General features: G+C 38.9%; 1 protein-coding gene across 1 annotated transcript in view; it reads right to left on the bottom strand.

The window, feature by feature from the left end:
- Positions 1-14,832, bottom strand: part of si:dkeyp-9d4.3 (caskin-1) — a 37,157-nt gene that overhangs the window by 20,480 nt on the left and 1,845 nt on the right. Inside the window, exons 2-7 of the mRNA XM_062434230.1 lie at positions 8,726-8,777; positions 6,207-6,304; positions 2,484-2,629; positions 2,236-2,331; positions 502-623; positions 96-204 (exon numbers count right to left, since the gene is read on the bottom strand). Of these exons, the coding sequence (XP_062290214.1) occupies positions 96-204; positions 502-623; positions 2,236-2,331; positions 2,484-2,629; positions 6,207-6,304; positions 8,726-8,777 (623 nt within the window). The remainder of the gene's footprint in view (positions 1-95; positions 205-501; positions 624-2,235; positions 2,332-2,483; positions 2,630-6,206; positions 6,305-8,725; positions 8,778-14,832) is intronic.

The raw sequence follows: 14,832 nt of genomic DNA, 5'->3' as shown, positions 1-14,832 counted from the left end.
AACTCACAGACAGACAGACAGACAGACAGACAGACAGACAGACAGACAGACAGACAGACAGACAGACAGACACACAGACAGACAGACAGACTTACATCCAGTAGCAGGCGTACTACCTCTGTCTTCCCACAGAGGGCAGCCTGATGTAGTGCTGTCCCAGACTCGGACTGTCTGTTGATATCTATACCAGCCTGAATCAGCAACCTGCACGTTTATTTGCACAAAATAATGATATTAATAATATTTATTTGTAAAATACCTTTAAACACATATCTCACAAAGTGCTTTAATAAATAAAATCTACATCAACATAAAAGGAAGTCTATAAAAGTATCTTTAAATGCATTTCTAAAAAGACTCACTTTACAGACCTGCTTATATCTAACAGATATAAGGTTAAATTACATCAGGCAATTAGGGACTGAATGACATGTAGATACGGTAGGAATGAAGACAGAAACAAACTGAATGAGGCAGACTGAAAGGACAAGTTGTTCTGACCGTATGACATCTATGTGTCCGTTCTTGGCTGCGAGATGGAGAGGTGACACTCCGTTGGGGTCGGAGGGTTTTGGCTCCAGCATTGCTGCACACATGTTACTGCTGAGCAGGAGCTGGACCACCTAAGAACACAGACACATACATGCAGCATAACTTATACCTACATGTAAATGTTAATTGGACTGCATTCATTTGGTGCCTTTCTACTAGTATCGACCACTCAAAGTGCTTTACAACACATGCCAACATTAACACACACATTCATACACTGATGGCAGACGCCGCCATATGAGGTGCCAACCTGCTATTCAGGCCCAATACAGCACTTCCTATCAAAAGCTCTCCACAATGTTTCTATGCTCACCCATTCACACACTGGTGAAGCAAAGTTATTTTTAAAAATTTGGTAGCATTATTTTTTATGGCTCTTGCTTTGAAGTTGAGATTTTCATTAAATCAATTTACATTTTTTTATGTATTTATATTCATCAATTACCTCTCTTTGTAGTAGTTTACATTGTATATTAGTGGCCATTCTCAGTCCGCCATTCTCACATTCAAATAGCCTTCACATGCATAAGAAATTTACAGGAAGCGAGTCATGCATGTAACGCAGCACTATTGTTTTTAATCGTAGATCATTGTTCACTCTCCTATCACTGCATCAGATATTTATTATGTTACTGCAATTGCAAACCAAACATTTTCCTCTACTGTTAGTTAACATTAAATGTATTCTGTGTCTTGTTTTGTAGACACATTATTTTCTGAATTTTTGGACAGCTGATCAGTTTTATATATTGCAGGGAACAGTGCAGCTGTTGTGTGAAAAACCACTGAGTGAGGATGCTTGGCTTTACTGTAGATACACAATTGGCTGTAATGGTGATATGTCTGACAAAGTAGCTGTTCAACAAGTGTTTGCTACATTATTATACCACACATACCGTTACCATGGTGACCAAGGTTGTCACCAAATAAACCAGGAATGATATCATAAAGATTATAAATGTAAGGTGCCATTTAGATTGTTGACGATGCAGTTTCTGTTCCTTCTGTTTAAATTTGATTGTTGAATATTTTGTGTCATCTCTTTAATGTTTTTTGTATGTAGCTTATTTTCCGTCCACATTTAGCACATATAGGATTTTAACCAAATTTCCAGAATATTGGCAAAAGAAAATTTTTCTTGATACTGACATTCTGCATATATTTGGAGTCGGTTCATCAAGATGAAGAGCCGCTGGCTCTATTTTCCCAAATGGGATAATTAAATCATTTCAGAAGAAGCAGCACAACGTGATGACATAATTAAAAGAGCGGCAGTCAAACCTGAAACAGTAAAAAATAACATTGAAAACATGACAGAAATATGACATTTCTGTTGGTTTCATGTATTCATTTGAGGAATGTTAAAGTTTCCTCATCTGTCCTGATCTGATGTTTTCATCTACTGCTGATTTTCATTTCTTCAGTTGAGTGGAATCATGAGCGGATATTTAAATCTGCTCATATTGAAGAAAATTGAGACCGTGAATAAAAACAGGTGTAAGGAAACATACTTGTAACTCATTGTTATTGCTACCTATTTTTTCCAGGACACTCTTGTAGAACAGATTTTTGACAAAAATGAAGCTTTCAGGTTGAATAAAGATTAAAAAAGATTCAATTTTATTAAAAAAAAGTGTTTATGTATGTATTAGTGTGTGAGTTTTTTTGGTCAAATATACTCACTCCCACACGTCCGAATTCACAGGCGAGGTCCAATGGAGTTTTCCCAGCTGAGTCTGAGATACACGGGTTGGACTGGTGTTGTAGCAACATCTCCGACTGCAACACACAGAAACAAACATCTTATTGGTATTGGGAATTTTCTCGCAAATCATGCATACATCATCAGGCACCGATATACATACCTCACAAAAACACACACAAGGCCATTATACACACCAAAACACACACACAAACACACACACAGTTACCCCATCGTAGTGTCCATGCTGAGCTGATAGGTGCAGAGGGATCTGTCCTTCATCTGACTGTCCATTGACTGATGAGCCAGCCTTCAGCAGCATTTTCATTGGTTCAGTCTTCCCCTGCCATGCAGCGTAATGCAGAGGACGCATCCCTAAACACACACACACACACACACACACACACACACACACAGACAAAACACATAGCCAAACATGACGGCACAGTAAAACACAAACACAGAGGACCCCATGAGCACATGTACACAGACACACACAAAGAGATGAGAACATAGAGACACATGAATGCATGCAAATATACACAATCACTTAATGTTAATGTGTTTGCAGAAGTATTAATAACTGGTAGTAAGAAGAAATACTACAATTAAAAAAAGAAACTCTGCAACAAGTAAATGTCAATATACGCATTATAAATCATACTTTGTTATCCCTATGATCATAGATATTATATATAACTTATTATCATTATTATTACTATTGATGCTATATTAACTATTAACTACAGAATTTTAGCAGTCAAATCTTTAACAATGCATCATATTTTTTAAAACAAATCCTTAGTTTTGAATGTAATCTGAAAATAAATTGTAGCTGTTTTGTAAATGTAGTGGAGTAAAAAGTGGAACTATTCCCTTTGAAATGTGAAACAGAAGTATATAATATAACTACCTCAAATTTATACTTTCATATACCACACACACAAATTGTACTTGGTTATTCCACTACAACCACTGCTTATGTTATATGCAAAAACATCTCTGATTTTCATTTAATTTTAAAGTAGAATCACTCAAATTGATTATTTTCTCCACAATAATTCACTACATTGTGATTATGTTGCTTTAGGAAACAAGGAAGCCCAATGCTTTGCAATTTCTGCAGGCGTGTCATTCATATCTGACTCTGCAGCAGCAGACGTACACACAGACTCTCAGTCCCTCCTGGAATGGCAATTTTATTGTGGCTGACATGCTTTTGACCTTTGATGACCCTGGGAGCTTTGTTTGTGGGAGCATCATGCTCACGGGACGTCCGAGACAAATTGCTTTCATATAAAGTGCAAGACAAGAAAACCCTCATAAGTGGCTGAACAAGACCCAAGAGAAGACCTGGTGCCTCGCTGGAAGTGCAAGTCGCTGCAAAGTCCAGCTGAGCACGAAGCCAATAATCAGTGTGGAGATATCAGCAGGGCCTCTAACCAGGACACATTAAACACCACTTTGTGGCAGTGGCTACAAGGAGAAGTGAGCATGTTTCTCATGGCAGCAACCCAAGACCCCCAGTCTTGATACCAGTGAAGAGCCATATCATGGAGCTGAATAAAGAAGCCCTCCAGGCCCGGTTGGTTGGCATGAAGGACTCCTGACTCAGAGGGAAGGTGCTGGCCAGCAGGATAAAGAGACAGCTGGAGGAGTTGCAGCAGCTAAAGCGTGTATATATGAAGAGATGGTAAATGACTTTCAGGCAGCCTCAAAGATATTCTATAATAACATTTCAGTAAATCCGGAATGAGAAATTAAGATATCACCCAGACTGCAGGGAAAGAGAGAGACTGATGAGAGGTGAATTCTTGATGTAATGGACACTGAGGAGGTGCTTTTGGAGAACTGTTGGAAAGTTGTGAGCCCTTTTCATTAGCAGAGGTATCCTGTGCTATACCTTGAGTACCATGTGGATTTTGGAAACAGTGTGTTTTATTTGTCAGGGAGTGCTGGGTTTCCTAGTTTCCTCCTTTTCAATAATTAACTACATTGCTGAACCCATTTAGGGAAAAATCTACTCAGATTAAGGTGGAGCTATGTGGACCATGATCAGCTCATAGAGCAGCAAACCTTTCAGTTTATTTATTCGCTGGTAATAAAAAGAGAATTCGATATTCCTAACTATGTGCTATCTTTGAATTTGGAAATACCCTTAACTGGGTTCCCAGGAGTATCTTGGCAGAGTTGCTGATGCAGTTGCTTGCATCATATCCTGTTTATCCCTCATTTCATAAAGGATATCTAAGGGCACGAGCAAGTACAGGCCTACAGGATATGCAGGTCAGTGACTTAAACTGGGGTCTTGCACGAAAAAATTTTGTAGTTGGATATGATAAGGGTTTTAATGACAATCAAATCGTCCAAGACAGAGACGACTCCTTTTTAGTTTATTCAGTCAGGTTTATTCATACTCATTGAGAATGAGATCTCCTTCTCAAGAGAAACCTGAAAAAACTATTGTCCCAACTGGGTGAGGCATAAATCTTAAACCTGTGATTTGGAGCAAACATAAGCAAGCTACAAGCACGCCACTGATATATTATCACCTTTTAGGGTTAGATGGTAAACTTGTTAGAAAATAATTGCGTATTTCAACATCTAGTAAACACCGAACATTCATTTGGAGCTGCGTTTGCGGCCACCTGGTTAATCCATGGGCGGTGTTATGCTATTAAATATTTGGGTTGTATGAGGTGCTATCCGACCACGTCAGACATTGTGTTATGAGTCATTCATAGTTTACATGAACAGTGAGTGATTTAGTTGTGTAATGAACAAAAAAGAGAGTTCGAGAGACAAATGTGAACCCTGCTTACTTTCCCGCGCCTGCACAGCTGGTCAAATGTGTCAGATTGTCGGTTTTTGGAAAGTTACAAAAATGGGCGGAAACCGAAAGGTGTTTGGCAGTCCGACAAGCAGTTCTGATGAAGCAAACTCCACCCTGAAGTCTAACAATCACTCTTCTTCCGGCTCTGTTCTGAGGGGAGATCTGGCTCTTGAGCTGCTTAATGCTCCACTGTGTTCCCCAGCTTGTCTCTCTGCAGTGTGGTTGATGAGCAGGTAGTGAACAGTGAGTTTCCAGAGCGTTGTTTGCTGAAAAGAGCTGCCTGCTGAAGCTGAAAACAATGCTTTTGAGAGTGGTTGGTGAACCAAAACAGCATAGTTGGAAGCTGGAAAATCAAAACAATTAGCTGAAAGATACTGACACACTCTTAGAGCGGAGGGAAGCTGCATATTCTCTGTAGGTTTTATGATTGGCCTTTAAGTTCAAGCATTGTGTACCATAATGCGAGCAACATACCGAAGTGTAATGACGAGGAACAAGTCAAGCTTTCCGGTGCTCACCATGAGATTTAGGGAGCCACTAAAAGAATTACTTAAGGTTTTTCCTGCAACCTCCACCAAGAAAAACCAGTTGAGGTTGTATTGCCACCTGGTGAGGATGCCTGCCATGTGTACGCCTCTATTTAGAGACACACTGGGCACGACTGTCTGGGAAGACAGAGCTAGTAGACCTACATCCTGGAGGGATTATATTTCCCATCTGCCCTGAGATTTCTCCTCCTTCTTGTGGAATCTGCCAGACTTTAGGTGGAGATGCAGAAAAAAGGAAATCTGGGCTGCTCTGCTTCCACTTGGCTCTCAGTCATGCAGCCTTGGAGCATTCCTTTTTTATTTTCTATTGTTTGCTGTGCACACAAATCTGTCACTTCTCACAAATATACTAACACACAAAAAAAATGTTACTGTATTTTCAGCGAGATCACCTTGTATTACATAAGAGAGCATTATTTGTCACAGAGGGAACGCTGGAAATATACATTTGTTTGTCTGTTTTGAGTTGTTGTTTTTTTAGGCCTGCCTTGTGTGTTCTGTGCCTGCTTCATAGTAACACAGTAAGCTGTAGTGACAGTCTTATTCTGTGGATGTGTGTGTGTATTTTTACCTTTATGGTCCTTAATGTCCACTGCTGCCTGGGCCTCCAACAGCAGTGAGATCAGCTCCTTGTTACCACTCAGAGCAGCATGGTGCATCGGCGACAACCTTCACACAGACACAGATTATGTGTAAAAATACACATTTATACACGTAACGTGTAAAACCAGAGCATAACTTTGCTGAAATAATCTCCAGCGTAGAGCAGCTCCGCCCCTCAGCTCTGTGTGAGCGACGGGAGGGGGCAAATGACCTACTTCCATTAATAAGCAATCTCTCTACCCCGAAGCCGAGCATACACACAACGCGTCTCTGTGTGTGTGTCTAATGGGTCCCTGGTGAATATAAGGGCCGAGCCCTGGAGTCAAATCAACGAATCATCGGTCATTACACAAGGAGTAGAATCCAATTATCTGATTCCAATCAACATAATAAAAAGATGTCTGTTATCTGATGGAGCCAAATGGAACACAATCGCAAACCAAGCATGTGCACATAAAAAGCTTAACCAATCACGAGTCTAAATATAGCCAAAATCCATAGTTGTACATTCACAGTTGATAAGGGAACATTTCTTGAGCAAATTAAGAGCTGGCTTTCCTTTAAGGTAATCACGGTCTTTAGATTTGAGCTCATCAGCTGATTATATATTTCAAAGACAGGTTGAAGTAGGGGATAATGAGTAACGTGATATATTTGATCATTTATTGATTGCAGAGGGAGATTTTTCTTTCCTTTTTATTGTATTGTGTCAGTGGGGAAATCAGTGGGGTCAGCTACACAATAAAGCCAGCCTCGCAGGAGTTTGGTGTTTTGCTCAACAACACCCAGTAAAAGATATGATTTGCTTTCTGTTCCTCTACTTTGATGTTTGAGCCTTACTGTGCAGAATGTCGTATGTGCAGAGCTTGACTCTAGACGACTGTTTCATGTTAATCTGCTGAAAGGAGGAAAGTTTCTCTATCTGTGTTTACGCCGTGTACGTATGAGCATGATTAGTGACATCACAGCTAGTTTGGAGCTAATCGTGGTCCAATATGCAACTTACACAAGTGTGATGTGCGAAACTTGAAGCATCCAGTGCACAGGTTGGTTTTTTTTTATAAGAAAGAAAGAGTAGTGTTATTTTAAGAATTTCTACAAGAGCGGTACAAGAACACCAAGTATTTTTTTTTTATCTTAAAAAATGCCTAGAGGGGATCTTTAGGTATTGTGGGTGTTTCAAGTCTCAAGGTTTGAATCTGAAATCTCAGTGCTCAACCTTTTTTGCGTGTGAACCCTTTAAATGTGTATTGGTGACTCAGCATCAGGTTCTGGCTTTTAATGTGAACATGAGCTGTTGGCATGTCAGCCAAGAGATTTTGCCTCTTTGAGATTGATTTGTTTTAGGCATTTTTAGAGGCCTGTGGAAATGTGGAAATACCTAGTATTTGGGGAAGAATACAGATCAGTTTCACACATAGTTAGCCCAGGGAACTTTTAGGTGCTCTAGAGGATGAGAAAATTATCAGACACGAAAATGCTCTTCAGGCACTCGTAGGCAGAGCAAGGAGAGAAGTCATATTAAAAGTCTGTAGTCAGCAGAGCATGTCGGTAATTACTGCTACCCTATCCGCCCTGATGAAGACCCTGTGAGGTCGGAACTGGTCAGCATTTTAAACAGATATGACAGACTTAATAAAAGCTTTTCATAAAACTTGCTCTGCTTAACAGTGCCTGCAGTATTTCACTCGAAAAATTAGAAAAGTTATTTTTTCTAACTCTTTAATCATCTTATGACTCCTCAGATTCACTCTGGAATCGTTTTGTGGGGGGGTGGGGGGCTCCTGACCTCCGGGTTGGGAACCATTACCATAAACACCGAAATGCCCCCTTGTCATACAGTATTTGCAACAGGTCTTCTTGTCTCACATCACCAAAAGATGTTTTAATTTCTTAGCTGCAATAGCCATTTTATTATGTACACCTACTGTAGCTAAAACTCTGCAGAGATATAAAGGATGAAATTTTTTTGTGGAAATCGTTTTCTAAAGGCGTTAATTAAAAATCCTTTATACTGACAGTTGTTTCTTATCTTTTATCCACCCCAGTTATATCAATGAGTGGAAAAACACCTCACAGTATATAACTGAATAGAGTTCAAAAGCATCAAAAACTACAGCCTACAAAACACAGTGAAGTTGGATCAACACCTCTGTAAAACAGCATAAACAGAAACATGATCATAATCATGAAGAAGGGAGGATTTATTGCTGGGCTGGTGTATTAGACTGCATTACTTTTAGCCAGGTGTGCCTAATAAACTGGCAATGTGTATTTTCAATATAAATAAACAAGTCTGAGTAAATCAGAGCAAAAATATAATATTGATTCAACTGTGAAGCTACTGCGTTATGTAAAAAAGGGAATGGCTCAATATGATGAATAAAGAAAAAAAAAGAAGAAGAAAATAATGAACCAAACAAAAGAAGAGGAGAAAGTAGCAAAGAAAGATGATAATAATTAAACAGAGGACTTGTTATTTCTTACCCATCTGCATCCTGGATGTTAACATTCACACGCTTTGCTGCTCCTAGAAGCTCTGAAACACATAAAAGCAAAGACACGGAGCGAGTGAGAGAGAGCGAAGAAGACGAGTGCCACACTTATTATAGCAACAGTCCAAATTTAAACCTATTCAGGATTCAGTGATTAATGAATTCCCTCTTTTACATATTCTAATATTCCCTGCAGGTAGACGGCAGCTCTTTTTATACCTGTGACTGCTCTAAAACAACCCGCTGCCTTGTAACAGTTTATTCACTCCAACAACAACAAAGGTCAAGGAGAAGTAAAGAGGCAAGATAAAAACAAAAGTCTGTGACAAGAAGTTACTTCTGGAAACTAAACCTGGCTCTTGAAATGCTTAGCCTGTGCTATATTCACATGAAGTTTGAGCTACAATGAAAAATCTGCACATTGTGTGTTTCTCAACTTATTAAAATATAGACTTGATATGTAAAACACCCTTTACTGATATAAAACAATGTTGTCATCATCTGAAAACATTAATACATTTAATTTAGTTGCTACCCTGTGCTCTCTATAAAGTTGTAAAGCTCCAACTAGCAGCACCTCTAAAGCTCATAATGTAACAGGTTGAATCTCCTACAGGAGTGTGCAAACGACTAATTGTGGTTTTAGAGTGATTTACTGTCCACTTATTGCACCTCTGTGCTGAGTGTCTTTGGCTACAGTGTAGGATGCCAGATGTTGTCAGTGAACTCAAAGTCTCTGTACAGATGATACCAAATCTGGCAATCTCACAGTGATGGCAAAAATCTTGGAAGTGATTGCACCCGGACACGAAAAAGTTCAACAAGTAATTTCCTTTACATCTCCATTGAGTACAGATGTCAATAAGTAAACTTTAAAGGTGCTGGCAGGTTTAATCTTGAAATTTAGAGAGAGCCACGTTAGCTGTATCCATCTGCTCTAGCCTTTTGTAGAGTTAAGCCTCCTTGTTCTAACTCGGTACATCTCATCTCCTCTCCTCATCTCACTCTTAGAAAAAAACAAAAAGGAAATGGAGATTTATAACACAGTGAAAATGTTGAGCTATTCCTGAAAAGTCATACCTCTGGTTTAAACGGACTTGTCAATCGCTCTGAGAGTGAATGCAGGTTTAATCAGGAGTGGAGATTGAATAATTTATGGCTTCATCGTGTGTTTACATGTGGATCTCAGATTGAATTTTAATCTCAGATGCATTTGTAACTATCATTAGAGTGTATCTTTATTTACTACACAGGCATTTCAGTACAGCAACATTTATCCAGTAATAACCATTACAATCCATGCAAAAATTAAAAAAAGATATGCTTTGCTTTCTGTTCCTCTACTTCTATGTTTGAGCCTTACTGTGCAGAATGACGTATGTGCAGAGCTATAAGATTTAAATAAATATTCTAGCTTTACCTAATCTAACTTTGAAAATAACCTATATTTCTGCACTTCAAGAAAGTTTGTTCCCTCATGGATCAGTGTGGTAACTGATTGTTTGTGTGTGTGTGTGTGTGTGTGTGTGTGTGTGTGTGTGTGTGTGTGTGTGTGTGTGTGTGTGTGTGCACGCACGTATGGGGTCTTTTTGTCATGTTTCTGAGGTCATAAGTGTTTACATTCTGATGTTTGTGTAACCATGCTTGTGATTGTATGAATGTGCACATGTGGTAACCTTGATCTTTGACTGAGCGTGAGAAGGATGAAGATGCCAGCAGGCAGCAGGATATCCAGTAAGACACACACAGACGCCAACACTTACAAATACACAGACACTCTGAAAAGGACACAGAAAAAGCGGCTTGTTTGTCTCTCAGCTCCTACTTTTTTTTTTCCTTTTTTTCCTGTTTTTTTTTTTTTTTTTTTTTGGTCAAACCCTCCTAATCCACAGGCCGTAATCTGTAGCTGTTCTGTAATCTGTGGAAAAGCTTCTCCCTCTCTCTCCGCAGCTATATCTGCACTTCATCCCTTTATCCTGCTCTCACACTCTAATTTTCTGTGTAATTTGCTAAAGAGCGCTATCTGATTGGTAGTTCTGCAGTTTCCGTTTACACTCCGCGGCTGACATCATCATCCTCATGCATGTGTGTGTGTGCGTGTGTGTGTGCGTGTGTTTGTATGCACGTGTAGGTTCGCCCCTATCTATCGTGGATTAAAAATAAGAACCATCCCTTCCCCTCCCCCTGTCCAGCAGATGAATCAATGAGTGCAGATATCTGTGTCACCATCAGACTACCAGAGAGCCACATGACTTCCGACCGATAACTTATGACGAGGCCACAACATCCAACACCCATACTGTCTTTTTCTCTGTAGGTTTTTCTCTTTCTTTCTTCACACAAAGTCTGAATCAGGGCACCACTTCATAATATTCGCCCTCTAACCTGAATCCATCATGTATATTTAATCAAAATGGGGTATCACTCTGCCCTCAAAACAATTCATCATTTCTGTTTCGAGAGCTAAAACAAATTTTAATCCTCCAAATAATTTCATTCATAACTCTCTAATCGTATCAGTTACATAAATTTGTCGCCTTAAATTTTTTACATCAATGAATTTTACCTCCCTGTCATGAACTGCGTGTTTAAAACCATTACCACAATGTTTTTTCTGACGGTGTCCTTGGACCAGGGTTCATATCTTTTTTTATGTTAATTTTAGGCACAACACTGCAACCGAGCCCCGGTTACCACAGCAACCCCTCAACGTGCCACCCTCACAGACTGTCAATCACTTGGCAGCGATCACTATGATATCTTTTTTTTTTTTTTTTGCGACATCTGAATAAAAACTCCCTCAATCTGGAGCCCCGTTTTATATTATTGATTTGACTTGAAATAGTTCACATTTAAATTGAAACCTTTCCATCTTAATCAGCCGAGAGCACAGATGAGCGACTGGCTACTGGCAGCCTTCAATGTAACAGGGCAGATTCCCCCAAACCTCAAGAGAGGTGAAGTGGAGGCTTTTTTCTCAGGGGTACTCATTACTAGAAATGTTCTGTGGTCCTGTTTCCATCACCTCCGACTTGTGTCAGAGGTTATGGAAACATGTATTCAGTTCCAGTTCCAGTAAAGCCTAAAACAAAATGTCATAAATTTTCAGACAATTGCACCCACATATGGAAAAGTGCGTTGAATACAAGGGGTCACTGTATGCAAATAGTCCAGACACTGCATCACATTTTCACAAGAAGCACAAAACAAGCTACACCGATGAGATATCAAATGATTATTCTGCACTTTTCTGTACAAAAATGAATAAGACAAACAAGAAGACCCTGTGGTAAACTATGGAGTCATTTATGGGAAATGATGTGTTTTAGTTACACAGTAGTATTCTAGTAGTTATCAGTTATGGTTTCAAAGAACAAAAGGCATCTTCACCTTTCTTTGCAGCAAATGCACCCCAAATGTTCGTTCAGCCTGCCAATTAAATTTACAATTACATTTTGATTCCCTGTTTATTGACATACATCGCTTTGTTCTTTAATTTTTTTTTTAAAGGGGGACATATCATCCACATTTCCAGGTCTATATTTTTATTCTGTGGTTTTACTAGAATATCTTTGCATGATTTACAGCTCAAAAAACTCCTTATTTATCTTATACTGGTCCTTTATGCAGCCTTTCAGTTCAGTCTCTGTCTGAAACAGGCTGTTTCTTGTCTCTTTAAAGTCCCCCTCCTGATGAACCCGCTCTGTTCTGTGCCAGATTTCACTTCTTTTTCTCGTCCTTTACTCTAAAGGGAAACTTCTCAAATACATCTGTAAACATTTGAGCAGAAATCTGATCTGATATATGTGAGTGGACAACATGAACAACCTGTGGGGGCAACAAAGGCAAGCGCAAACGATTTGATGTCAGTTTGATGGGGAAGTAGAGGTCACATTGCAAATTAAGCATTCTGAAGGCTTTTGACTTTTTTTTTTTTTTAACATACTATCACCTCACATTTTGGACCTTTGACCATGTTAACATAAACATCCAACACCATACTAATATTTTTTAAAAATAGAGAGAAGATTACAAAAAGCATGTCCCTTTTAAAGACACATTTATGATAATTGTCTTTTTTTTGCCATTTGTTTCACTTTCCACTCCATGTTTTTTGTTTATCTATGTTGCTTCCTTACAGAGTAGAAACACCTTTAGTAAGATTTGTCTCAAAATATATCCGCTGCTGTTTATTGTGGTTGTAGCTCAGTATGTTAGCTGGTATCCTAGTTTTTAGAAACATGAGAACTTAATCTACCAGTATTGAGCTGTCTGTTAGTGCAGGCATATCTTCACATCCAGCCCCACCCGCTGCCATTTCTCAGCAGGCTTGGTGATCTCAAGAATGGAACAAACTAACTTTTGTTTCCTGCTCTGTTTATCTACTCTGCTAGATCTGGCCTTGACATCTGATCTTAGCGATACAGTACATCCTCTTTTATTACCAATATAACACTTTTACTTTCGTTTCAGTGTCACCACGTTTGTTTGTTTTTCCTGCCAACTTCTCTGTGGTGTATGTTGAGAAAACACCTTCCCACATTGCAGACAGTGATCAGAAACCTGGTTAAGGTGTTTTTCATGCAACAGTGTCTTAGTTACTAGTGGACTTTGAAAATACCTTAGCTATAACATTCACATTTCTGAAACCAGGATATGATAACTACAGTACTCCATGAACCAGACAATAACCAGTATACTTGTGTGCATTCAGCAATTCAATGACTTTACTGAGACTTTACTTCCAGCTTTAATTGTATTTTAAACCCTCCTCGATTATATTTGGAGTTGAATGACGCTATGAGCATGTGACTGACACTCAACTTTTAACTTCCTCTTCATCAGTTCCCGGAATATTCTCGCTGAAATTTACAGCAATAGCATTTGGATATGTTTGTTGGTTTACTGGTCAGATTACTTCCTCTAATGTTAAAACCAGATTTATATACTAGATTTTTATATCTTATACTGAAGATATCACTGTAGGAGGAATTCTGCCATTTCTTCCTGTTTTTAAAAAACATTTTATCTATGAATCGCTGATGAAAAAATTATCTTTAAATGCTTCCCTAAATGGAGCTACATATGTGTGACTTGTTTTTAAAAACGTTTTAAGTCACCAGTAGTATTTCATGAGTTTGGGGCTGAGGGCAAGAGACAGGGAAGTCAGAAGTTTTGAGACATCGACTTAACACGATGCTGGTTTCGGTCTTTCCATGAGATTTGTTGACCGTGAGAAAAATAACATTTAAATTCTTCATTCTACTTTTAAATTTCCGAAATCTGAAAACTGCCAAACAAGCGCCTGAGTGAGGGGGTCTGATGTTGGGAGACCCGACACACCCGATGAGCTCAGGAACATCACTGATGATGTGTCCCAGCGCTTCCTAGTATGTATCTTCAAACCATAAATTTCATGACAGCTCTACTGTCCCACAGTGACTGAAAAGGATTGTAAGGTAAAAAAGGACGTGTAGAACTGCAAATGACAAATATTTGAATTATAGATTCATTTGTCACTTATTTTCTATTAATCGGTTAGTTGTTTTGTCTATAAAATGTCAGAAAATTGTGAAAAATGTCCAAGATGCAACCTTAAATGGCTTGTTTAGTCCCAACTAAAAGTCCATAACCCAAATATATTCAGTTTGCTATTGAAGAGGACTAAAAAAAACATGAAATATTCACATTTAAGAAGCTGTAGCCAAAGAATCTTTTAAAAAATTACTTAACTTATCGACTTAATGAATCAATCGATTAATTTTTACAATCCCACACACACACACGATTCTTTTACCAATTAAATTTCTTTAATTTTTTATATTTTGACAACGCAAACAGCTGCTCCAGCTGTTCCCTCTCACCTGCCACACTGGTGCTCTGAGCATCACCAGAATACTGTTAATAATACAAAACACAACCGTGCACACATGACTAACACCTAATGTGTCAGTGTGTGTGTGTGACGTGTGTATGTGTGTGTGTGTAGGCAGCGATTCATCTCCAGCAGGGAAACTTGGCTTCCTGTTAAATTATTCAAACATAAACCTGGTTTCACACTGTCAAATACACAACGTCCATAACTCACCCTTTAACCTC

This window comes from Scomber scombrus, chromosome 2 (assembly GCF_963691925.1).
Source record: "Scomber scombrus chromosome 2, fScoSco1.1, whole genome shotgun sequence".
Taxonomy (NCBI): domain Eukaryota; kingdom Metazoa; phylum Chordata; class Actinopteri; order Scombriformes; family Scombridae; genus Scomber; species Scomber scombrus.
The sequence above is the reverse complement of the archived record's forward strand: the minus strand, read 5'-3'. Positions and strand labels throughout refer to the sequence as shown.